The 27300-nt window shown below is 44.2% G+C and overlaps 1 protein-coding gene across 1 annotated transcript in view; it reads right to left on the bottom strand.

Moving 5' to 3' along the window:
- LOC129842936 (intermembrane lipid transfer protein VPS13C-like) overlaps positions 1-27300 on the bottom strand; it is a 194313-nt gene that overhangs the window by 125077 nt on the left and 41936 nt on the right. Inside the window, 17 exon segments of the mRNA XM_055911643.1 lie at positions 1787-2091; positions 2409-2576; positions 2707-2810; positions 3469-3588; positions 8704-8863; positions 9593-9652; positions 14415-14494; positions 15405-15564; positions 17217-17371; positions 18369-18477; positions 19051-19198; positions 19470-19774; positions 24058-24102; positions 24546-24713; positions 25254-25357; positions 25563-25679; positions 27054-27204. Of these exon segments, the coding sequence (XP_055767618.1) occupies positions 1787-2091; positions 2409-2576; positions 2707-2810; positions 3469-3588; positions 8704-8863; positions 9593-9652; positions 14415-14494; positions 15405-15564; positions 17217-17371; positions 18369-18477; positions 19051-19198; positions 19470-19774; positions 24058-24102; positions 24546-24713; positions 25254-25357; positions 25563-25679; positions 27054-27204 (2459 nt within the window).

The raw sequence follows: 27300 nt of genomic DNA, 5'->3' as shown, positions 1-27300 counted from the left end.
TTTCTGATCTGGGACCAGGCATTAAACCCTTGTTTTCTGATCTGGGACCAGGCATTAAACCCTTGTTTTCTGATCTGGGACCAGGCATTAAACCCTTGTTTTCTGATCTGGGACCAGGCATTAAACCCTTGCTTTCTGATCTGGGACCAGGCATTAAACCCTTGCTTTCAGATCTGGGACCAGGCATTAAACCGTTGCTTTCTGATCTGGGACCAGGCATTAAACCCTTGTTTTCTGATCTGGGACCAGGCATTAAACCCTTGTTTTCTGATCTGGGACCAGGCATTAAACCCTTGCTTTCTGATCTGGGACCAGGCATTAAACCCTTGCTTTCTGATCTGGGACCAGGCATTAAACCCTTGCTTTCTGATCTGGGACCAGGCATTAAACCCTTGCTTTCTGATCTGGGACCAGGCATTAAACCCTTGCTTTCTGATCTGGGACCAGGCATTAAACCCTTGCTTTCTGATCTGGAACCAGGCATTAAAACCTTTACTTTCTGATCTGGGACCAGGCATTAAACCGTTGCTTTCTGATCTGGAACCAGGCATTAAACCCTTACTTTCTGATCTGGGACCAGGCATTAAACCCTTGATATCTGATCTGAAACCAGGCATTAAACCCTTGATACCCTTGCTTTCAGATCTGGGACCAGGCATTAAACCGTTGCTTTCTGATCTGGGACCAGGCATTAAACCCTTGTTTTCTGATCTGGGACCAGGCATTAAACCCTTGTTTTCTGATCTGGGACCAGGCATTAAACCCTTGTTTTCTGATCTGGGACCAGGCATTAAACCCTTGTTTTCTGATCTGGGACCAGGCATTAAACCCTTGCTTTCTGATCTGGGACCAGGCATTAAACCCTTGCTTTCAGATCTGGGACCAGGCATTAAACCGTTGCTTTCTGATCTGGGACCGGGCATTAAACCCTTGTTTTCTGATCTGGGACCAGGCATTAAACCCTTGTTTTCTGATCTGGGACCAGGCATTAAACCCTTGTTTTCTGATCTGGGACCAGGCATTAAACCCTTGCTTTCTGATCTGGGACCAGGCATTAAACCCTTGCTTTCTGATCTGGGACCAGGCATTAAACCCTTGCTTTCTGATCTGGGACCAGGCATTAAACCCTTGCTTTCTGATCTGGGACCAGGCATTAAACCCTTGCTTTCTGATCTGGGACCAGGCATTAAACCCTTGCTTTCTGATCTGGGACCAGGCATTAAACCCTTGCTTTCTGATCTGGAACCAGGCATTAAACCTTTACTTTCTGATCTGGGACCAGGCATTAAACCGTTGCTTTCTGATCTGGAACCAGGCATTAAACCCTTACTTTCTGATCTGGGACCAGGCATTAAACCCTTGATATCTGATCTGAAACCAGGCATTAAACCCTTGATACCCTTGCTTTCTGATCTGGGACCAGGCATTAAACCCTTGCTTTCTGATCTGGGACCAGGCATTAAACCCTTGCTTTCTGATCTGGGACCAGGCATTAAACCCTTGCTTTCAGATCTGGGACCAGGCATTAAACCGTTGCTTTCTGATCTGGGACCAGGCATTAAACCCTTGTTTTCTGATCTGGGACCAGGCATTAAACCCTTGTTTTCTGATCTGGGACCAGGCATTAAACCCTTGTTTTCTGATCTGGGACCAGGCATTAAACCCTTGTTTTCTGATCTGGGACCAGGCATTAAACCCTTGTTTTCTGATCTGGGACCAGGCATTAAACCCTTGCTTACTGCACTGATGAAGCAAAAGATGACTGTGTTAAACAGAATGCACTGACCTGGACAGTTTGAGCTGTGTGAGCTGTACGTCCATGTGGTCAATGACAGCAGGAAGTGGACATCCCTCCACAGCAAGTAGAGAGAAGCTATTGCCCACGGTGATGAGCCCCAAGTCCACCTCCAGTGCATTGTGTGAGGTGGAGGACTGGGGGATGATGATGAGAGGGGCCTTCAGCCTGATGTCCATGGAGAGACGGAAGCTCTTCTGGGCAAAGTCCCTGATGCTGGAGGCTGCCTTCTCTGCTGCCTGGGCCGTGGCCACACTCAACGCCTCTTTGGCCGTCTGGAAGTTGTTGCTGAAATTCTAGGAGACGGAAAACACGGATGAGTGAAGTTCTTTAGCGGAAAGGGCTCAGAAAGGAATGGACCGGCATCAAAGCGGAGACCGAGCTAGGACAGCTAAACTTCCGGAAACTTCTCATGTTTTTCCAGAAATCCAAGTTGGAGGTTTCCTGAAATCAGTAAGGTAATCCCTTTAACTGGGAATCATCCAACCAGGATGTCTGAAAAAAAAACAGGAACTGAAGAAAAAGAGTCTCTGCACACTTAAATACAAAGAACGGTTTAAAATACTCAAGACCGTTTGTCAGAGATTTCTCCAGTACCAACGCTGAGACTCACCAGCAAAGACATGACAAACTTGTGGAGGTAGACGACTTGGACGCAGCCCACGTTGAGCTGGACGATCCCGTCTGTCTTGGAGGTGTCTGCGTAGCCGGCTCCTTCTGTAGCCTTGGGGGTCAGACTCATACTGAAACTAAACACCTCGTCTCCTACGATAGAGATGGCCTGCGACGGAGAAACCAAACGTTATAGCAGGTTAAACTCAACTTTCAATATTTCACGGGGGTTGAATGACATAGTGTCGCGTCTCCCTCTTTCACTGAAATCCCTTTCGTGGTTTTACTTCGTGACTTACCTTTTTGTGAATACTTTTTGGATCGACATTAATGACGATGAAATCCCGAAGGCGGGCTGAGATGTGGGTTTGAGGCCCTTGCATCAGGAGGGATCCATTGAAACCTTGTACAACAAGATAAAATGTCGATCTCACACTAACATCATTTCAGAAAAGGTCAACAGCAAACCACACAAGAACAAGAGACTTAAACAACCCCCCCAAAAGCACCCAAGCCCATTCAGTAACACCCACCCCAGTATACGGTATATACAGTATAGCGCCCGAGCCCATTCAGTAACACCCACCCCAGTATACGGTATATACGGACCCTGAGGTTCTGTACGGGCCCTGAGGTTCTGTACGGGCCCTGAGGTTCTGTACGGGCCCTGAGGTTCTGTACGTGTACGGGCCCCGAGGTTCTGTACGGGACCCGAGGTTCTGTACGGGCCCCTGAGGTTCTGTACGGGCCCCTGAGGTTCTGTACGGGCCCCTGAGGTTCTGTACGGGCCCCTGAGGTTCTGTGCCCTGAGGTTCTGTACGGGCCCCTGAGGTTCTGTACGGGCCCCTGAGGTTCTGTACGGGCCCCTGAGGTTCTGTACGGGCCCCTGAGGTTCTGTACGGGTCCTGAGGTTCTGTACGGGGTTCTGTACGGGCCCTGAGGTTCTGTACGTGTACGGGCCCTGAGGTTCTGTACGGGCCCTGAGGTTCTGTACGGGCCCCGAGGTTCTGTACGGGCCCCGAGGTTCTGTACGGGCCCTGAGGTTCTGTCTATATCAGCACCTTGTATCTTGATGTCAGCCATGTTGCAGTTCTGATCACACACTAGGACGTTGAACGCCCCCAGCTGCATCATCACCTTCAGGTCGATGACGTCACCGTCCGACGGAGAACCTAGAGCCGCTGTCATGGAAACGGACAGGAAGTCACATGATGATTTCACTTATTGGTTGACCAACCAAAAGAGACATGTAAGATAGTCCCTTAGGCCTTAGGAATCTGTTAAATGTAATGAATGGTATGTTTTTATTACTAACACATGAAAACCAATACAAATATATATATATATTTATAAACAGAATCAGTTATATCTGTCATTTTTTATATGTATCCATTCATGTATTTCAGATGACCAAAAAGGCCATGTAAGGAAGTCAAGGGCTTTATAATCTATATTATAACAGGCTAAAGCTGCTGAGCTGCAGGAGGGCCTAGTCCTACCATTTTGCTGCTACACCTGCACTGCTTGCTGTTTGGGGTTTTAGGCTGGGTTTCTGTACAGCACGTTGTCTTACATCAGCTGATGTAAGCAACGGTTTAATGCCTGGTTCTTACATCAGCTGATGTAAGAAGGGCTTTATAAAATAAATAATAATAATAGATTTTACGCCAATTGTCATTTTAGACTCAAAAGAAGCACAGCTACATGGTAGTGGGCCTTTCTGTTGGGTTTTTACCATTTTTACTTTGTCACATGGCCCGAATACAACAGGTGTAGGTAGACCTTACTGTGAAACGCTGAATACAACAGGTGTAGACCTTACAGTGAAACGCTGAATACAAGACCTTAACCAACAATGCAGTTCAAGAAAGAGTTAAGAAAATATTTACTAAGTAAACTTAAGTAAAAAATAATAAAAATGTAAAATAACGAGGCTATATACAGGGTATTACGGTACAGAGTCAGTGTGGAGGCTATATACAGGGTATTACGGTACAGAGTCAATGTGGAGGCTATATACAGGGTGTTACGGTACAGAGTCAGTGTGGAGGCTATATACAGGGTATTACAGTACAGAGTCAATGTGAAGGCTATATACAGGGTGTTACGGTACAGAGTCAATGTGGAGGCTATATACAGGGTGTTACGGTACAGAGTCAGTGTGGAGGCTATATACAGGGTATTACGGTACAGAGTCAATGTGGAGGCTATATACAGGGTGTTACGGTACAGAGTCAATGTGGAGGCTATATACAGGGTATTACGGTACAGAGTCAATGTGGAGGCTATATACAGGGTGTACCGGTGCAGAGTCAATGTGGAGGCTATATACAGGGTATTACGGTACAGAGTCAATGTGGAGGCTATATACAGGGTATTACGGTACCGAGTCAATGTGGAGGCTATATACAGGGTATTACGGTACAGAGTCAATGTGGAAGCTATATACAGGGTATTACGGTACAGAGTCAATGTGGAGGCTATATACATGGTGTTACGGTAAAGAGTCAATGTGGAGACTATATACAGGGGGTACTGGTACCGAGTCAATGTGGAGGCTATATACAGGGGGGTACCGGTACCGAGTCAATGTGGAGGCTATATACAGGGTATTACGGTACAGAGTCAGTGTGGAGGCTATATATAGGGTGTTACAGTACAGAGTCAATGTGGAGGCTATATACTGGGGGGTACCGGTACAGTGTGCGGGGGTACAGGTTAGTTGAGGTAATATGTACATGTAGGTAGGGGTAAAGTGACTATGCATAGATAATAAACAGCGAGTAGCAGCAGTGTAAAAACAAAGGGGGGGTCAATGTAAATAGTCTGGGTGGGCATTTGATTAATTGTTCAGCAGTCTTATGGTTTGGTGGTAGAAGTTGTTAAAAAGCTTTTTGGACCTAGACTTGGCGCTCCGGTACCGCTTGTCGTGCGGTAGCAGAGAGAACAGTCTATGACTAGGGTGACTGGAGTCTTTGACAATTTTTTGGACCTTCTTCTGACACTGCCTATTATATAAACTCAGCAAAAAAAGAAACGAACGTTCCTCAACACTCAACCAATTCTAAATAATAACCCAGCTCTGGCAGTGAACTGGTGATGCTAGGAGCGTCGGTACATGCCTTCCTCAACACTCAACCAATTCTAAATAATAACCCAGCTCTGACAGTGAACTGGTGATGTTAGGAGCGTCGGGTACATGCCTTCCTCAACACTCAACCAATTCTAAATAATAACCCAGCTCTGACAGTGAACTGGTGATGCTAGGAGCGTCGGTACATGTCTTTCTCAACACTCAACCACTTCTAAATAATAACCCAGCTCTGGCAGTGGACTGGTGATGCTAGGAGCCGGATCCCGCTGCTTAGACCGCTGTGCTACTACCCAGTTCACAACGCTCTAGCACCACGAGAATACTTGATTGGTAATAGCTTGTCCTTTTTAATAATTTTTGTTTTAAGCCTTTCCCCAAACCATAGCCCTAACCTTAACCACTCAGAACGAATACCTAACCTTAACCACTCAGAACGAATACCTAACCTTAACCACTCAGAACGAATACCTAACCTTAACCACTCAGAACGAATACCTAACCTTAACCACTCAGAACGAATACCTAACCTTAACCACTCAGAACGAATACCTAACAGTAACCACTCAGAACGAATACCTAACCGTAACCACTCAGAACGAATACCTAACCTTAACCACTCAGAACGAATACTAACCTTAACCACTCAGAACGAATACCTAACCTTAACCACTCAGAACGAATACCTAACCTTAACCACTCAGAACGAATACCTAACCTTAACCACTCAGAACGAATACCTAACCTTAACCACTCAGAACGAATACCTAACCTTAACCACTCAGAACGAATACCTAACCTTAACCACTCAGAATGAATACCTAACCTTAACCACTCAGAATGAATACCTAACCTTAACCACTCAGAATGAATACCTAACCTTAACCACTCAGAATGAATACCTAACCTTAACCACTCAGAACGAATACTAACCTTAACCACTCAGAACGAATACTAACCTTAACCACTCAGAATGAATACCTAACCTTAACCACTCAGAATGAATACCTAACCTTAACCACTCAGAATGAATACCTAACCTTAACCACTCAGAATGAATACCTAACCTTAACCACTCAGAATGAATACCTAACCTTAACCACTCAGAATGAATACCTAACCTTAACCACTCAGAACGAATACCTAACCTTAACCACTCAGAACGAATACTAACCTTAACCACTCAGAACGAATACCTAACCTTAACCACTCAGAATGAATACCTAACCTTAACCACTCAGAATGAATACCTAACCTTAACCACTCAGAATGAATACCTAACCTTAACCACTCAGAATGAATACCTAACCTTAACCACTCAGAATGAATACCTAACCTTAACCACTCAGAATGAATACCTAACCTTAACCACTCAGAATGAATACCTAACCTTAACCACTCAGAATGAATACCTAACCTTAACCACTCAGAATGAATACCTAACCTTAACCACTCAGAATGAATACCTAACCTTAACCACTCAGAATGAATACCTAACCTTAACCACTCAGAATGAATACCTAACCTTAACCACTCAGAATGAATACCTAACCTTAACCACTCAGAATGAATACCTAACCTTAACCACTCAGAATGAATACCTAACCTTAACCACTCAGAATGAATACCTAACCTTAACCACTCAGAATGAATACCTAACCTTAACCACTCAGAATGAATACCTAACCTTAACCACTCAGAATGAATACCTAACCTTAACCACTCAGAATGAATACCTAACCTTAACCACTCAGAATGAATACCTAACCTTAACCACTCAGAATGAATACCTAACCTTAACCACTCAGAATGAATACCTAACCTTAACCACTCAGAATGAATACCTAACCTTAACCACTCAGAATGAATACCTAACCTTAACCACTCAGAATGAATACCTAACCTTAACCACTCAGAATGAATACCTAACCTTAACCACTCAGAATGAATACCTAACCTTAACCACTCAGAATGAATACCTAACCTTAACCACTCAGAATGAATACCTAACCTTAACCACTCAGAATGAATACCTAACCTTAACCACTCAGAATGAATACCTAACCTTAACCACTCAGAATGAATACCTAACCTTAACCACTCAGAATGAATACCTAACCTTAACCACTCAGAATGAATACCTAACCTTAACCACTCAGAATGAATACCTAACCTTAACCACTCAGAATGAATACCTAACCTTAACCACTCAGAATGAATACCTAACCTTAACCACTCAGAACGAATACTAACCTTAACCACTCAGAACGAATACCTAACCTTAACCACTCAGAATGAATACCTAACCTTAACCACTCAGAATGAATACTTAACCTTAACCACTCAGAATGAATACCTAACCTTAACCACTCAGAATGAATACCTAACCTTAACCACTCAGAATGAATACCTAACCTTAACCACTCAGAATGAATACCTAACCTTAACCACTCAGAATGAATACCTAACCTTAACCACTCAGAATGAATACCTAACCTTAACCACTCAGAATGAATACCTAACCTTAACCACTCAGAATGAATACCTAACCTTAACCACTCAGAATGAATACCTAACCTTAACCACTCAGAATGAATACCTAACCTTAACCACTCAGAATGAATACCTAACCTTAACCACTCAGAATGAATACCTAACCTTAACCACTCAGAATGAATACCTAACCTTAACCACTCAGAATGAATACCTAACCTTAACCACTCAGAATGAATACCTAACCTTAACCACTCAGAATGAATACCTAACCTTAACCACTCAGAATGAATACCTAACCTTAACCACTCAGAATGAATACCTAACCTTAACCACTCAGAATGAATACCTAACCTTAACCACTCAGAATGAATACCTAACCTTAACCACTCAGAATGAATACCTAACCTCAACTCTTTTGAGTTGATTCTGTTTGAACAGAAAAGGGGAAAACGATGAGATCTTGCTGGTATAAAGTGTGTCTACTGACTTGATGAAGACAGGCCCTCCTCTCCTTGGCCTTGTGCCTAGTTTCCTTCTAAGATGACTACAGGCTGTTGAGTGTGTGTATGCTTATAGTGTGTGTCCGTCTGTATGTTTGTGTGTGTGTCCGTCTGTATGTTTGTGTGTGTGTCCGTCTGTATGTTTGTGTGTGTGCGTACATCTGTACAGTTTGTGTTGTGTCCTTGTGTAAAGTATATTGTGTGTTTACTTGACTTGGCGGAGATGGCCCTGCTGCTCTCCTCAGACTTCTGCTTAGGCTCCTCTGGTGAGGGGGGCAGGCTGCCGGAGGACAGGGCTGAAGACAGGAAGTCTATGGTGGAGAGGAGAGCCTCCGTGTGAAGCAGTAGATCCAGGGAGGTGAAGGTCACCTATAGGAGGGGGAGATGGAGAGAGAGGAGAGAGAGAGAGGAGAGAGAGGAGAGAGAGGAGAGAGAGGAGAGAGAGGAGAGAGAGGGGAGAGAGAAGAGAGAAGAGAGAGAGAGAGTAGAGAGAGAGAGAGAGAGGAGAGAAGAGAGAGAGAGAAGAGAGTAGAGAGAGAGAGAGAAGAGAGTAGAGAGTAGAGAGTAGAGAGTAGAGAGAGAGAGAGAGAGAGAGAGAGGAGAGAGAGAGTAGAGAGAGGAGAGAAGAGAGAGAGAGTAGAGAGTAGAGAGTAGAGAGTAGAGAGAGAGAGAAGAGAGAGAGTAGAGAGTAGAGAGTAGAGAGTAGAGAGAGAGAGAAGAGAGAGAGTAGAGAGTAGAGAGAGAGAGAGAGAGCCACTTAACCAAGTCACATGGACGGTGACGATCAGACGGTGAATCAAACGAGCCCTTTGAGGTCTTAGAGAACAGGAAGATGTCGGCAGGCTTCACAGACCTCTCAGATCCCCATTCAACAACCATCAGGCTACATTAGCACGGCCGCTACATTTATAAACCTACAACTGAAGGCATAATGTTGTATCTAACATAGACACATAACAAAACCTTTCTCAGCATTACAACTAGTTAATACTAGTTCAAAAACAACTGGTTGGAGTATGGTTGAAATTATGTCATTTTAATTTTGCCCGCGTGGGTGTATGGGATGAATAAATAAACCGTTCAGATATCATTACTTACATTGATCATCTGCTCAGTGTTCTTGTGAACAGTGGCAAAGTTTGGCCCATTTCTGTCAGCCTGAGAAGAAAGAAAACAGAAAATCAATTAGCAGTCATTTAGGGGTAATGGAAACAAATCAATTAGCAAATCTATTAGGGGTAATGGAAACAAATCAATTAGCAAATCTATTAGGGGTAATGGAAACAAATCAATTAGCAGTCATTTAGGGGTAATGTAAATAAATCAATTAGCAGTCATTTAGGAGTAATGGAAACACAATGAAACCACAAATCAATTAGCAGTCATTTAGGGGTAATGGAAACACAATGAAACCACAAACCAATTAGCAGTCATTTAGGGGTAATGGAAACACAATGAAACCACAAACCAATTAGCAGTCATTTAGGGGTAATGGAAACAAATCAATTAGCAGTCATTTAGGGGTAATGGAAACACAATGAAACCACAAATCAATTAGCAGTCATTTAGGAGTAATGGAAACACAATGAAACCACAAATCAATTAGCAGTCATTTAGGGGTAATGGAAACAAATCAATTAGCAGTCATGTAGGACTAATGGAAACACAAATCAATTAGCTGTCATTTAGTGGTTCTGGAAACACAACGAAAACACAAAATCGATCACTATCACAAAACATTAGCAGTTGTTTAAATGCTCAAAATAACACAATGTAAACGTTGACTAATCCTACCCATGATCCTTAGAGATGCAGCTTTGTTAACTAGGACCACTGCTTCTGACAACCATTCATTTGGGAAGATCAACACACACATCTCACTAAGAAACCCACTGACGATCACGTCGTCAGGCTTGACGCCAGGCACCACCGAGTCTGGACTGGGCCCTAAACCCACTGACGATCACGTCGTCAGGCTTGACGCCAGGCACCACCGAGTCTGGACTGGGCCCTAAATCCACTGACGATCACGTCGTCAGGCTTGACGCCAGGCACCACCGAGTCTGGACTGGGCCCTAAACCCACTGACGATCACGTTGCCAGGCTTGATGCCAGGCACCACCAAGTCTGGACTGGGCCCTAAACCCACTGACGATCACGTTGCCAGGCTTGACGCCAGGCACCACCGAGTCTGGACTGGGCCCTAGGGGCCATGTCTGAAATGGAACCCTACTCCTATATAGTGCACTACTTGTGACATAGGGCCCGGCATAGGGCTCTGGTTAAAAGTAGTGCACTATATAGGGAATAGGGTGCCATAGGGCTCTGGTCTAAAGTTGTGCACTATATAGGGAATAGGGTGCCATAGGGCTCTGGTCTAAAGTAGTGCACTATATAGGGAATAGGGTGCCATAGGGCTCTGGTCTAAAGTAGTGCACTGCATAGGGAATAGGGTGCCATTTTGGACACAGGCCGGGTCTGGAGAGTGCCCTGGTCTATTGTGTTGATAATGACAGAGACGGAGACAGTGATAATGTAATGCCGTCTGGTACAGCCTCTCTAAAAGGAGATGGAGGTTCGGGGGTTGAAGCTGACATCTCTGGGTTGTATTGACACCAGAGCTGCCCGGCACAGAGAACATGTCCACAGAGAGAGGACATCTGGCAGGGGGGTTTCTGAACAGAGAACATGTCCACAGAGAGAGGACATCTGACAGGGGGGTTTCTGAACAGAGAACATGCCCACAGAGAGAGGACATCTGACAGGGGGGTTTCTGAACAGAGAACATGTCCACAGAGAGAGGACATCTGACAGGGGGGTTTCTGAACAGAGAACATGTCCACAGAGAGAGGACATCTGGCAGGGGGGTTTCTGAACAGAGAACATGTCCACAGAGGGAGGACATCTGGCCGGGGGGTTTCTGAACAGAGAACATGTCCACAGAGGGAGGACATCTGGCCGGGGGGTTTCTGAACAGAGAACATGTCCACAGAGAGAGGACATCTGGCCGGGGGGTTTCTGAACAGAGAACATGTCCACAGAGGGAGGACATCTGGCCGGGGGGTTTCTGAACAGAGAACATGTCCACAGAGGGAGGACATCTGGCCGGGGGGTTTCTGAACAGAGAACATGTCCACAGAGAGAGGACATCTGGCCGGGGGGTTTCTGAACAGAGAACATGTCCACAGAGAGAGGACATCTGACAGGGGGGTTTCTGAACAGAGAACATGTCCACAGAGAGAGGACATCTGGCCGGGGGGTTTCTGAACAGAGAACATGTCCACAGAGAGAGGACATCTGGCCGGGGGGTTTCTGAACAGAGAACATGTCCACAGAGAGAGGACATCTGACAGGGGGGTTTCTGAACAGAGAACATGTCCACAGAGGGAGGACATCTGGCCGGGGGGTTTCTGAACAGAGAACATGTCCACAGAGAGAGGACATCTGGCCGGGGGGTTTCTGAACAGAGAACATGTCCACAGAGGGAGGACATCTGGCCGGGGGGTTTCTGAACAGAGAACATGTCCACAGAGGGAGGACATCTGGCCGGGGGGTTTCTGAACAGAGAACATGTCCACAGAGAGAGGACATCTGGCCGGGGGGTTTCTGAACAGAGAACATGTCCACAGAGAGAGGACATCTGACAGGGGGGTTTCTGAACAGAGAACATGTCCACAGAGAGAGGACATCTGGCCGGGGGGTTTCTGAACAGAGAACATGTCCACAGAGAGAGGACATCTGGCAGGGGGGTTTCTGAACAGAGAACATGTCCACAGAGAGAGGACATCTGGCCGGGGGGTTTCTGAACAGAGAACATGTCCACAGAGAGAGGACATCTGACAGGGGGGTTTCTGAACAGAGAACATGTCCACAGAGGGAGGACATCTGGCCGGGGGGTTTCTGAACAGAGAACATGTCCACAGAGGGAGGACATCTGGCCGGGGGGTTTCTGAACAGAGAACATGTCCACAGAGGGAGGACATCTGACAGGGGGGTTTCTGAACAGAGAACATGTCCACAGAGGGAGGACATCTGGCCGGGGGGTTTCTGAACAGAGAACATGTCCACAGAGAGAGGACATCTGGCCGGGGGGTTTCTGAACAGAGAACATGTCCACAGAGGGAGGACATCTGGCCGGGGGGTTTCTGAACAGAGAACATGTCCACAGAGAGAGGACATCTGACAGGGGGGTTTCTGAACAGAGAACATGTCCACAGAGAGAGGACATCTGGCCGGGGGGTTTCTGAACAGAGAACATGTCCACAGAGAGAGGACATCTGGCCGGGGGGTTTCTGAACAGCTGTAATTACTGTATCATTCATTATAAACTACAGTACAATGACCATGGGGATTCTGGGAAAGCGCCTCTTTGTATTTCGAAGAATTCATATCTGAATTTCCTATTTTAGGAAAGGCTCATAAAAGGTGTTTGATTAGGTATTTAATAACTTAACGACGTCAAATGCTTTATTTTCCAAAGTTATAAAATAATTGCAGACTGTAGGGGGAAAACATGCTCTGCATAGAGCCTGGATCGACTTGGTATTTGCTGTTATACAAGGCTTTAATAATAATATTAACAATAATAATAATAATAATAATAAGACTCCATAAGAATATTACATTAAAGCAATAACGTTTGTACCATGTTTTGAGCTGCTACCATGCTGTTGTCATGTGTTGCTGCCTTGCTATGTTGTCATCTTAGGTCTCTTTTTATGTAGTGTTGTGTTGTCTCTCTTGTTGTGATGTGTGTTTTGTCCTATATTTATATTGTATTTATTTATTTTAATCCCAGCCCCCGTCCCCACAGGAGGTCTTTTTGGTAGGCCGTCATTGTAAATAAGAATTTGCTCTTAACTGACTTACCTAATTAAATAAAGGTTAAATAAAATAAAAAATAAAAAGTGTTTTTTATTCTGTTGAGTTAGTGTTGACTTCAGCCAGAGCTCTCAATCTTTATATAGCCAATGTATAGACCGGGCTAGAGGTATAGACCGTAGACCGGGCTAGCGGTATAGACCGGGCTAGAGGTATAGACCGGGCTAGAGGTATAGACCGTAGACCGGGCTAGAGGTATAGACCGTAGACCGGGCTAGAGGTATAGACCGGGCTACAGGTATAGACCGGGCTAGAGGTATAGACCGGGCTAGAGGTATAGACCGGGCTACAGGTATAGACCGGGCTACAGGTATAGACCGGGCTAGAGGTATAGACCGGGCTAGAGGTATAGACCGTAGACCGTGCTAGAGGTATAGACCGTAGACCGGGCGAGAGGTATAGACCGTAGACCGGGCTAGAGGTATAGACCGTAGACCGGCTAGAGGTATAGACCGGGCTAGAGGTATAGACCGTAGACCGGGCTAGAGGTATAGACCGGGCTAGAGGTATAGACCGTAGACCGGGCTAGAGGTATAGACCGGGCTAGAGGTATAGACCTCGCTAGAGGTATAGACCGTAGACCGGGCTAGAGGTATAGACCGGGCTAGAGGTATAGACCGGGCTAGAGGTATAGACCGGGCTAGAAGTATAGACCGTAGACCGGGCTAGAGGTATAGACCGCGCTAGAGGTATAGACCGGGCTAAAGGTATAGACCGGGCTAGAGGTATAGACCGCGCTAGAGGTATAGACCGGGCTAGAGGTATAGACCGGGCTAGAGGTATAGACCGGGCTAGAGGTATAGACCGGGCTAGAGGTATAGACCGGGCTAAAGGTATAGACCGGGCTAGAGGTATAGACCGCGCTAGAGGTATAGACCGGGCTAGAGGTATAGACCGCGCTAGAGGTATAGACCAGCATCCCTGTGGAACGCTCTTCGACACCTTGAATTGAGGCTGTTCTGAGGGAGAAAAGGGAGTGCAACTCAATATCAGGAAGGTGTTCACTCAGTGTATAACAAAATCAGGAGGTATGTCCCACCTTGAAGTATTCCACTTTGAGAAGGTCAGCACCCGACTCCACAGAGGAACTGATCAGACACAGTGGTTCATCGTTGGAATCTATAAAACAGTCAAATGATAATCAATGGCATTCTGATTTACCAACTAGAACACTGGGATGTATTGTATTACTAAACAGAATGTCAGACCAGTTTAAATCCTGGTAACTATTGTTTTACTAACCAGAATGTCAAACCAGTTTAAATCATGGTAACTATTGTATTCCTAACCAGAATGTCAGACCAGTTTAAATCCTGGTAACTATTGTATTCCTAACCAGAATGTCAGACCAGTTTAAATCCTGGTAACTATTGTATTCCTAACCAGAATGTCAGACCAGTTTAAATCCTGGTAACTATTGTATTCCTAACCAGAATGTCAGACCAGTTTAAATCCTGGTAACTATTGTATTCCTAACCAGAATGTCAGACCAGTTTAAATCCTGGTAACTATTGTATTCCTAACCAGAATGTCAGACCAGTTTAAATCCTGGTAACTATTGTATTCCTAACCAGAATGTCAGACCAGTTTAAATCATGGTAACTATTGTATTCCTAACCAGAATGTCAAACCAGTTTAAATCATGGTAACTATTGTATTCCTAACCAGCATGTCAGACCAGTTTAAATCATGGTAACTATTGTATTACTAACCAGAATGTCAGACCAGTTTAAATCCTGTTAACTATTGTACTACTAACCAGAATGTCAGACCAGTTTAAATCATGGTAACTATTGTATTCCTAACCAGAATGTCAGACCAGTTTAAATCATGGTAACTATTGTATTCAGTATTTAAACATAACAGGCCTTGAGACTAAATCCACCGACCTGAGAAACCACAGGTGCATCATGGTCATCTCTTGATGTACGTTGTGGGCCACCATGTCATATGAACTATCATATTCAACATGCATTATAAAAGTTTAGCCAAAACAACATGACACCTCGACAGGCTTAAAGCCACGGACCTGAAAACTCCAGGCACTTCATAGAGATTTTCTTGATGTATGTTGTGGCCACCATGTCGTACTTCCTGACATTGGTGTGGATGCCCAGCTGGGCTACGTGGAGAACCAGGAACGGACTCTCCTTCTGATCTGACCTGGACTTCTTCAGCTTCAGAACCACCTAATGGAGAGATACAACCATATTTAGTCTGCCTTTATTTAACCAGGTTAGTTGTTAACAACACATTATCTTGTGCGATAACGACCTGAACATATCTTGGTAATAGACAATGAAGGAGATTTGAGACATAGCAGGAGTAAAGTTGGATGGATTTGGGAGTGTCTAGTTTTCAACGAGTGATGGAAAATAGATACCTGTAACTTGTTTAAACTTCATCAACATCCAACTGTACAAAGAGACATTTTATTTCCCTTGATGCATCAGTACGGTACTAAAGTTACAGCACGACGGCCCACCGTGTATATTAGCCAGCTAATAACAGCACAACGGACCAACTGTGTATATTAGCCAGCTAATAACAGCACAACGGACCAACTGTGTATATTAGCCAGCTAATAACAGCACAATGGACCAACTGTGTATATTAGCCAGCTAATAACAGCACAACGGACCAACTGTGTATATTAGCCAGCTAATAACAGCACAACGGACCACCGTGTATATTAGCCAGCTAATAACAGCACAACGGACCACCGTGTATATTAGCCAGCTAATAACAGCACAACGGACCACCGTGTATATTAGCCAGCTAATAACAGCACAACGGACCCCCGTGTATATTAGCCAGCTAATAACAGCACAACGGACCACCGTGTATATTAGCCAGCTAATAACAGCACGACGGACCACCGTGTATATTAGCCAGCTAATAACAGCGCAACGGACCACTGTGTATATTAGCCAGCTAATAACAGCACGACGGACCACCGTGTATATTAGCCAGCTAATAACAGCACAACGGACGACCGTGTATATTAGCCAGCTAATAACAGCACGACGGACCACTGTGTATATTAGCCAGCTAATAACAGCACGACGGACCACTGTGTATATTAGCCAGCTAATAACAGCACAACGGACCACTGCGTATATTAGCCAGCTAATAACAGTACAACGGACCACTGCGTATATTAGCCAGCTAATAACAGCACAACGGACCACTGTGTATATTAGCCAGCTGATAACAGCACAACGGACCACCGTGTATATTAGCCAGCTAACAGCAGCACAACGGACCACCGTGTATATTAGCCAGCTAATAACAGCACAACGGACCACTGTGTATATTAGCCAGCTAATAACAGCACAACGGACCACTGTGTATATTAGCCAGCTAATAACAGCACAACGGACCACTGTGTATATTAGCCAGCTAACAGCAGCACAACGGACCACCGTGTATATTAGCCAGCTAATAACAGCACAACGGACCACTGTGTATATTAGCAGGCTAATAACAGCACAACGGACCACTGTGTATATTAGCCAGCTAACAACAGCACAACGGACCACTGTGTATATTAGCAGGCTAATAACAGCACAACGGACCACTGTGTATATTAGCCAGCTAATAACAGCACAACGGACCACTGTGTATATTAGCCAGCTAATAACAGCACAACGGACCACTGTGTATATTAGCCAGCTGATAACAGCACAACGGACCACCGTGTATATTAGCCAGCTAACAGCAGCACAACGGACCACCGTGTATATTAGCCAGCTAACAACAGCACAACGGACCACCGTGTATATTAGCCAGCTGATAACAGCACGACGGACCACCGTGTTTAGGTCGGTAGATAGCTTACCTCCTTAATCTCCAGGTTGAGCAGCATATTGACGATGTTTTCCCCCAGTCCTCCTCCATTGGTGACAGCAGCAGGCTGTCCTCCTCCAGCCTCCACAGGTAGACAACCCACCTCATTCACCTCCAGCTGGTGTTGCTCAGCCTGCTCTGCCTTGTCTAGACATTACCAGCAAAGACATTATCATCTGTTCAATAGATATTATCTCTAGTAATACACGTTAATCTGTTTTGCCATCGCTGCTGTGTCTAGCAAAGATTACAGATTCAAAACACTTTATTGTTCAATCTTGTGGAACGGAAATTTATATTCAGGGTTTACATGCATGTAATACGTCATCAATTAGCCTGGTTCTAGATCAGTTTAATCTTTTTATTTAACTAGGCAAGTCAGTTAAGAATCAATTCTTATTTACAATGACGGCCTACCGAAGAACAGTGGGTTTAACTATCTTGTGACGGCCTACCGAGGAACAGTGGGTTTAACTATCTTGTTCAGGGGGCAGAACGACAGATTTTTTACCTTGTCAGCTCGGGGATTCGATCTAGCGACCTTTCGGTTACTGGCGCCAACGCTCTAACCACTAGGCTACCTGCCACCCCGAATGCTGGTTATTGCATCATAAGAGTTGTCAGGACAACACAAACTGATCTGGGATCAGTCCAACTATCCACGTTCAGGTAATTTGATTCTGCTTATCAAAAGCTGTCCTTCTGGGAATGGTTACAGCACAGAAATATAATAATTAGAATGGGCTTGGATCCTCTAACCCTGGCAATTTGACTGGTAAACACATGGGTAACACTTCCTGCTTTTACTCTCTGTTTGCTGCTATGGGTACACGAGCAATGGCCGCCAGTCCACCCATTATGACACCATCAGCTTGAATGGGGACCTCCAGGTCCTAGTTACAGTGTGTAAGTCACTAAGTCACTATGATCTACCTCCAATGTGTAAGTCACTATGATCTACCTCCAGGCCCTAGTTACAGTGTGTAAGACACTATGATCTACCTCCAGGCCCTAGTTACAGTGTGTCTGGTGTGTAAGACACTATGATCTACCTCCAGGCCCTAGTTACAGTGTGACTGGTGTGTAAAGTCACTATGATCTACCTCCAGGCCCTAGTTACAGTGTGTAAGTCACTATGACCTACCTTGGGCTACTTGTTTGTTGACATCCATGATGTGCTCCTTGCTGCCCTCTCCGATGTTCTCCCCCAGTATCTTCATCAGAACACCAAAGTCCTCCTGACCTAGAGCCATCTGGAGGGAGGAGATTAAAAAGACGGCCCACATCTTGATTAGGTGTTGATGTACTGTCTCCTTTTATGTATAAAACTAGATCCCCCATTGAGATCAAACATCTGTGTTACTAGGCAGATTTGTCCTCCTAGAAGATAACTTCTGTATCCAGATAAACCACCAGCTGTCTGTGGAAAAAAATGAGCTGAAAATAAATACAATGGAAGATGCTCCTACATTCATAGACTTGAGTTCTCCATGGAGCTGTACTCTAGGGTCAGGGTCAGTGTTAGGGTCAGTGTTAGGGTCAGTGTTAGGGTTAGGGTCAGTGTTCGGGTTAGGGTCAGTGTTCGGGTTAGGGTCAGTGTTAGGGACAGGGTCAGTGTTAGGGACAGGGTCAGTGTTAGGGACAGGGTCAGGGTCAGTGTTAGGGTCAGTGTTAGGGTCAGTGTTAGGGTCAGTGTTAGGGTCAGTGTTAGGGTTAGGGTCAGTGTTAGGATCAGGGTCAGTAAAACCTACATGCATAGACTTGAGTTCTCCTTGGACCTGTACTCTAGGGTTAGGGGGTCAGGGTTAGGGGGTCAGTAAACCTACATTCATAGACTTGAGCATTCCCTGAACCTCTACTCCAGGGATCTTGTTGTACCAGGAAGAGGCCAGGTTCCGTTTGACCAGAAGCTCTAAATTGATTGGCTGAAGGATCTCAACGTCTGTCTGTGGGGAGCCTTGTTTCAGCGTGGTCCTACGGAGAGATGAATAAAGTGGGATTACCCAATCAGAGGACACACACACACTTCAAATGAGTACGCTAACAATCCGGCTCGAAGGACCATGAAAGAAAGAATGAAAGACAACAACGTTAACACACACACACACACACACACACACACACACACACACACACACACACACACACACCAAGCAGTATGTCCTATTTTAGCGCCAAACACAACACACACACACCAAGCAGTACGTCCTATTTTAGCGCTAAACATTTTAGTCTCCTCTAATACCTGGACAGTTTGAGCTGAGTGAGCTTAACATCCATCGTGTCCAACACAGCGGGGAGCGGGAACCCTTCAGCCGAAATCAGACTGAAACTGTTCCCCACCGTGATGAGCCCCAAGTCCACCACAAACGCATTGTGTGAGGTGGAGGACTGGGGGATGACGATGAGAGGGGCCTTCAGCCTGATGTCCATGGAGAGACGGAAGCTCTTCTGGGCGAAGTCCCTGACGCTGGAGGCTGCCTTCTGTGCTGCCTGGGCCGTGGCCACACTCAACGCCTCTTTGGCCGTCTGGAAGTTATCCAGAAACGTCTGGAGGACGAAGGACAGAGACCATGAAGACACTAATACAGCAGGACAGACATGCTGAGGTTCTGTATAGGAGTCTAACGTCAGCCATGGTAAGGGAACAATGACAGGGGATGTTATATGTTATACATAACACATGTGAAACTAAGTGATGCAAATGTGTAACCTTAAACACCGTTTACAGGAAGTGAATTCACAAAGACAGAGGGAAGGGAACAACGGATGGAAGGAAGGAAAAATCAGGAGGATATAGTACGCCGTTTTATAAAGAGGTTTTTAAAAAATGGCAGTTGAGTGAGATTTGCGTAGCATTTGAAATGAGGAGTGAGTCAGGATATTGTTACGTTGTGCATGAAAAGCATTCCTCCCCCCTCCCCCCCGTGCGACGACAAACCATTCCACAAAAGTTCAGAGAGATATCCAAAGTGCCAATGAGATTTAGAAAACAGGAGCAAGAGCCATGACATAGAAAGAGACCTGGCTATTAAACATGCCATCAAGACCGGAGCATCCTATTCAACTGGACAACAGACCAATCAAATACTTTACCACACCGCGTCATCAACAACAGTTTTTACACACAGCATGTCCACAGAGAAATATGTTGAGTCAAGATGGACATGTCATACACCCCAACCAATCACACATCAAGCTGTCTCTTCTTCTCTTTATAAATATATCACACATCAAGCTGTCTCTTCTTCTCTTTATAAATATATCACACATCAAGCTGCCTCTTCTTCTCTTTATAAATATATCACACATCAAGCTGTCTCTTCTTCTCTTTATAAATATATCACACATCAAGCTGTCTCGTCTTCTCTTTATAAATATATCACTCATCAAGCTGTCTCGTTTTCTCTTTATAAATATATCACACATCAAGCTGTCTCTTCTTCTCTTTATAAATATATCACACATCAAGCTGTCTCTTCTTCTCTTTATAAATATATCACACATCAAGCTGTCTCGTCTTCTCTTTATAAATATATCACACATCAAGCTGTCTCTTCTCTTTATAAATATATCACACATCAAGCTGTCTCTTCTTCTCTTTATAAATATATCACACATCAAGCTGTCTCTTCTCTTTATAAATATATCACACATCAAGCTGTCTCTTCTTCTCTTTATAAATATATCACACATCAAGCTGTCTCGTCTTCTCTTTATAAATATATCACTCATCAAGCTGTCTCGTCTTCTCTTTATAAATATATCACACATCAAGCTGTCTCGTCTTCTCTTTATAAATATATCACTCATCAAGCTGTCTCGTCTTCTCTTTATAAATATATCACACATCAAGCTGTCTCGTCTTCTCTTTATAAATATATCACACATCAAGCTGTCTCTTCTTCTCTTTATAAATATATCACACATCAAGCTGTCTCGTCTTCTCTTTATAAATATATCACACATCAAGCTGTCTCTTCTCTTTATAAATATATCACACATCAAGCTGTCTCTTCTTCTCTTTATAAATATATCACACATCAAGCTGTCTCTTCTTCTCTTTATAAATATATCACAGTCTCTTCTTCTCTTTATAAATATATCACACATCAAGCTGTCTCTTCTTCTCTTTATAAATATATCACACATCAAGCTGTCTCTTCTTCTCTTTATAAATATATCACACTGTCTCTTCTTCTCTTTAACAATATATCACACATCAAGCTGTCTCTTCTTCTCTTTATAAATATATCACACATCAAGCTGTCTCTTCTTCTCTTTATAAATATATCACACATCAAGCTGTCTCTTCTTCTCTTTATAAATATATCACACAGTCTCTTCTTCTCTTTATAAATATATCACACATCAAGCTGTCTCTTCTCTTTATAAATATATCACACAGTCTCTTCTTCTCTTTATAAATATATCACACATCAAGTGAGGGGTCTGCTGTATCATGCTGATTAACTTCCTGGTTTCTATGAAGGGACCATTTGTCAGACTATAACCTGTCAGCGTTGTTAAATGGGGCATTTCTTACCTAGAGATGAGAGTTATTAAAACACAGCCATAAAACAGTGACGCTAGGACCCGAAACGCCGACTACCTCTTGAAATACCGCTTACCCTGTGCTGCTCTCATGTTGGTATCTGCATGGCAACTAGGTATCTGCATGGCAACTAGGTATCTGCATGGCAACTAGGAATGCTTTTCATTTTTATGGTTTCGCTCACACAACCATCGACTTAAAACGCACAGGAGGAGTTGGAGGGGTTTGAGCTAGCCCGGACCCAGATCTGTTGGTGCCGTCTAGCCCGGACCCAGATCTGTTGGTGCCGTCTAGCCTGGACCCAGATCCGTTGGTGCTGTCTAGCCTGAACCCAGATCCGTTGGTGCTGTCTAGCCTGGACCCAGATCTGTTGGTGCTGTCTAGCCTGGACCCAGATCTGTTGGTGCTGTCTAGCCTGGACCCAGATCTGTTGGTGCTGTCTTGGGAGTTGGCTACACAAAAACAGATCTGGTTTGCACAAGCCCACTCGGTCACACAAGGGTTAAATGTTTCTGTGAGCAAAGTGTAGAATGGATTGGTTCTTAACCGGGTTGGGGGTCAATTCCATTTCAATTCATTGGAATTAACCCGGTCCTTAAGCTAGGGCCCTAACCCGGTCCTTAAGACAGGGCCCTAACCCGGTCCTTAAGACAGGGCCCTAACCCGGTCCTTAAGATAGGGCCCTAACCCGGTCCTTCAGCCAGGGCCCTAACCCGGTCCTTAAGATCGGGCCCTAACCCGGTCCTTAAGCTAGGGCCCTAACCCGGTCCTTCAGCCAGGGCCCTAACCCGGTCCTTAAGATCGGGCCCTAACCCGGTCCTTAAGCTCGGGCCCTAACCCGGTCCTTCAGCTAGGGCCCTAACCCGGTCCTTCAGACAGGGCCCTAACCCGGTCCTTAAGATAGGGCCCTAACCCGGTCCTTAAGATAGGGCCCTAACCCTGTCCTTAAGACAGGGCCCTAACCCGGTCCTTAAGATCGGGCCCTAACCCGGTCCTTAAGCTCGGGCCCTAACCCGGTCCTTCAGCTAGGGCCCTAACCCGGTCCTTCAGACAGGGCCCTAACCCGGTCCTTAAGATAGGGCCCTAACCCGGTCCTTAAGATAGGGCCCTAACCCTGTCCTTAAGACAGGGCCCTAACCCGGTCCTTAAGACAGGGCCCTAACCCGGTCCTTAAGACCGGGCCCTAACCCGGTCCTTAAGACAGGGCCCTAACCCGGTCCTTAAGATAGGGCCCTAACCCGGTCCTTAAGATAGGGCCCTAACCCTGTCCTTAAGACAGGGCCCTAACCCGGTCCTTAAGACCGGGCCCTAACCCGGTCCTTAAGATAGGGCCCTAACCCGGTCCTTAAGACCGGGCCCTAACCCGGTCCTTAAGACAGGGCCCTAACCCGGTCCTTAAGACAGGGCCCTAACCCTGTCCTTAAGACAGGGCCCTAACCCGGTCCTTAAGACCGGGCCCTAACCCGGTCCTTAAGATAGGGCCCTAACCCGGTCCTTAAGATAGGGCCCTAACCCGGTCCTTAAGATAGGGCCCTAACCCGGTCCTTAAGATAGGGCCCTAACCCGGTCCTTAAGATAGGGCCCTAACCCGGTCCTTAAGCTAGGGCCCTAACCCGGTCCTTAAGATAGGGCCCTAACCCGGTCCTTAAGACAGGGCCCTAACCCGGTCCTTAAGACAGGGCCCTAACCCGGTCCTTAAGACAGGGCCCTAACCGGGTCCTTAAGATAGGGCCCTAACCCGGTCCTTAAGATAGGGCCCTAACCCGGTCCTTAAACTAGGGCCCTAACCCGGTCCTTAAACTAGGGCCCTAACCCGGGCCTTAAACTAGGGCCCTAACCCGGGCCTTAAACTAGGGCCCTGGGCGTGAGGTAGTGGTTAACAGTGCTGTGGTGTCTGGGTGTGGTGAAGCTGCAAAGCAGAGGGTGAATGCTGTAGTTTAGTGCTGCATGCCATAAACTGTAGTTTAGTGCTGTGCTGCATGCCATAAACTGTAGTTTAGTGCTGTGCTGCATGCCATAAACTGTAGTTTAGTGCTGTGCTGCATGCCATAAACTGTAGTTTAGTGCTGCATGCCATAAACTGTAGTTTAGTGCTGTGCTGCATGCCATAAACTGTAGTTTAGTGCTGTGCTGCATGCCATAAACTGTAGTTTAGTGCTGTGCTGCATGCCATAAACTGTAGTTTAGTGCTGTGCTGCATGCCATAAACTGTAGTTTAGTGCTGTGCTGCATGCCATAATCTGAGGTTTAATGCTCTACAACATGCCATAAACTGTACCTCATAAGGAGAATGATACTGAGGATACTGATAGCTATAAGAGGCCTGGAGAGAACACCACAGATTTACAGATACTGAGGATACTGATAGCTATAACACCACAGGTTTACAGAGAGGATACTGATAGCTATAACACCACAGGTTTACAGATAGAGGATACTGATAGCTATAACACCACAGGTTTACAGATAGAGGATACTGATAGCTATAACACCACAGGTTTACAGATAGAGGATACTGATAGCTATAAGAGGCTGAAAAAGAGTTCACATATAGAAGATAAACAAATACATAACAGGATAAAGAGAAACAATAAAAAGGAAACAGGCTCACATTTGAATTCCATATTTTTTTTAAATCCTAATTGAAAAGCATTGAAGATAATTGGAATTTCTGTGTACTTCCTGAATTGACTGGAATTGATCATGGAAATTGAGCCCGACCCTGTGGTCCGCTCTCGATACCTAATCCCCGAGGTTTCTCCTCACCAGTAGAGACATGAGGAACTTGTGCAGGTAGACGATCTGGATGCAGCCCAGCCTCATGGTAACCTTCCCGTCCACCTTGGACGTGTCTGAGTAACCCTCTCCCTCCGTGGCGCTGGGATACAGGGACATCTGAAAGCTGAACACCTCCTCGCCCACGATGGAGACGGCCTACAGGACCACACCAGGACAGTATGATGATGATACAGCCTGCCTTGTAATTAAAACAGACTACATTGCTACTAACGACCACTTCAGCTCACTAACGATGGAGACGGCCTACAGGACCACACCAGGACAGTATGATGATGATACAGTCTGCCTTGTAATTAAAACAGACTACATTGCTACTAACTACCACTTCAGCTCACTAACGATGGAGACGGCCTACAGGACCACACCAGGACAGTATGATGATGATACAGTCTGCCTTGTAATTAAAACAGACTACATTGCTACTAACTACCACTTCAGCTCACTAACGATGGAGACGGCCTACAGGACCACACCAGGACAGTATGATGATGATACAGACTACATTGCTACTAACTACCACTTCAGCTCACTAACGATGTGTGTAATAACAGAACATGGTGTTGGCCAATGGTGTACTTCTGTCTGTACTAGTTAATAGTACCTAAACAAAACAAAAAAGGTAGAGTTAACTGAGAGACAGGACCAATGCAATAATCATTTTTAAATCAAAATCACCTTTTTGTGGATGGTTTTGGGGTCGACATCGAGCACCACTATGTCCCTGAGCCTGGTGAACACCGCTGTCTCTTTGGCCTGGACCCACACTGACCCATCAATACCTGATGACAAATTAGCCAAGTCAAGTACACTCCCATCCACACAGTTAATACTATAGTATGTAAATCACATGCAGAGATAACTGAAATAAACTTCGAAGGACATTTTCCAAAAGTTGATTTGTAAGTTTATTAGCAGCATAACCCCCCCCCCCCCCCCCCAAAAATTAAATAAGTCTTCTTTCAGATGATTGGTCACACGTCTTACCTTGTATTCTGATGTCAGCGATGTTCCGCCGGTCATCACAGACCTCCACACGGAATGACCCCAGCTTAGCAAACAGTTTGAAGTTGAACACATTGCCGTATTTTGCTCCTTTCGACACTGAAGGAGGAGAACGATGAAACGACATTTGAACAGAGTTAATACTAGTCTTTAATGGCCACACGTTGACCTACATACACTAAATATAGTACAGTATGGTATATTATAGTATGGTATATCATAGTATATTACAGTACATTATAGTATGGTACAGAACAGTATATTAAAGTATGGTATATTAAAGTATGGTATAGAACAGTATATTATAGTATGGTATAGAACAGTATATATTATAGTATAGTATATTATAGTATGGTATAGAACGGTATATTATAGTATGGTATAGCACAGTATATTACAGTACATTATAGTATGGTAGAGAACAGTATATTATAGTATGGTACAGCACAGTATATTACGGTATATTATAGAACAGTATATTACGGTATATTATAGTATAGTATAGAACAGTCTATTAAATTATGGTATAGTATAGAACGGTATATTATAGTATGGTATAGCACAGTATATTACAGTACATTATAGTATGGTAGAGAACAGTATATTATAGTATGGTACAGCACAGTATATTACGGTATATTATAGAACAGTATATTACGGTATATTATAGTATAGAACAGTCTATTAAATTATGGTATAGTATAGAACAGTATATTATATTATAGTATGGTATATTAAAGTATGGTATAGCACAGTATATTATTATAGTATGGTATGGTATAGTATGGTACAGTATAGTATGGTATAGTATGGTAAAGTACAGTATATTATATGATAGTATGGTATATTATAGTATGGTATAGTACAGTATATTATATTATGGTACGGTATAATATAGTATGGTATAGTTTATTATAGTATGGTCTATTATAGTATGATATATTAAAGTATGGTATAGAACAGTATACTATATTGCGGTATATTATAGTATGGGTATATTAAAGTATATTATAGTTTGGTATAGAACAGTATATTATATTATAGTATGGTATATTATATTGTAGTATGGTATATTAAAGTATGGTATAGAACAGTATATTATAGTATTTTATTTAATATAGTATGGTGCAGTACAGTATATTATATGATAGTATGGTATATTATAGTATGGTATAGTACAGTATATTATGGTACGGTATAATATAGTATGGTGCAGTATATTATGGTATAGTATGGTATATTATAGTATGGTATAGTACAGTATATTATAGAATGGTATATTACAGTATAGTATAGTATATTATAGTATGGACTAGTACAGCATATTATAGTATGGTATATTATAGTACACCATAGTATATTATAGTACACCATAGTATATTATGTTATAGTACAGTATATTATGATATAGTATATTATAGTACAGTATATTGTAGTATATTAAAGTATAGTATAGCATAGCATAATGTATACCTGTCTTCCCCTGTCCAGCCTTCTCCACCTGTGTCTTGGCCTCTCTGTCCTTGGAGGCTGTCAGCTCCTGGGGTACGGCTGTGTTCAGATAGTTGATGGTGGAGAGGAGCGCTTTGGTGTGGAGGAGAAAGTCTAGAGACGACAACTCCACCTGGAGATACAACCATTCATGTTGAATACTGTACCAATACATATTAATACATAATCAATACTACTACAACTACTGAGTCACATCAATACAGATACC

This window comes from Salvelinus fontinalis, unplaced genomic scaffold (assembly GCF_029448725.1).
Source record: "Salvelinus fontinalis isolate EN_2023a unplaced genomic scaffold, ASM2944872v1 scaffold_0075, whole genome shotgun sequence".
Lineage (NCBI taxonomy): Eukaryota > Metazoa > Chordata > Actinopteri > Salmoniformes > Salmonidae > Salvelinus > Salvelinus fontinalis.
Note: the sequence above shows the minus strand (reverse complement) of the source record. Positions and strands in the feature narration are given on the sequence as shown.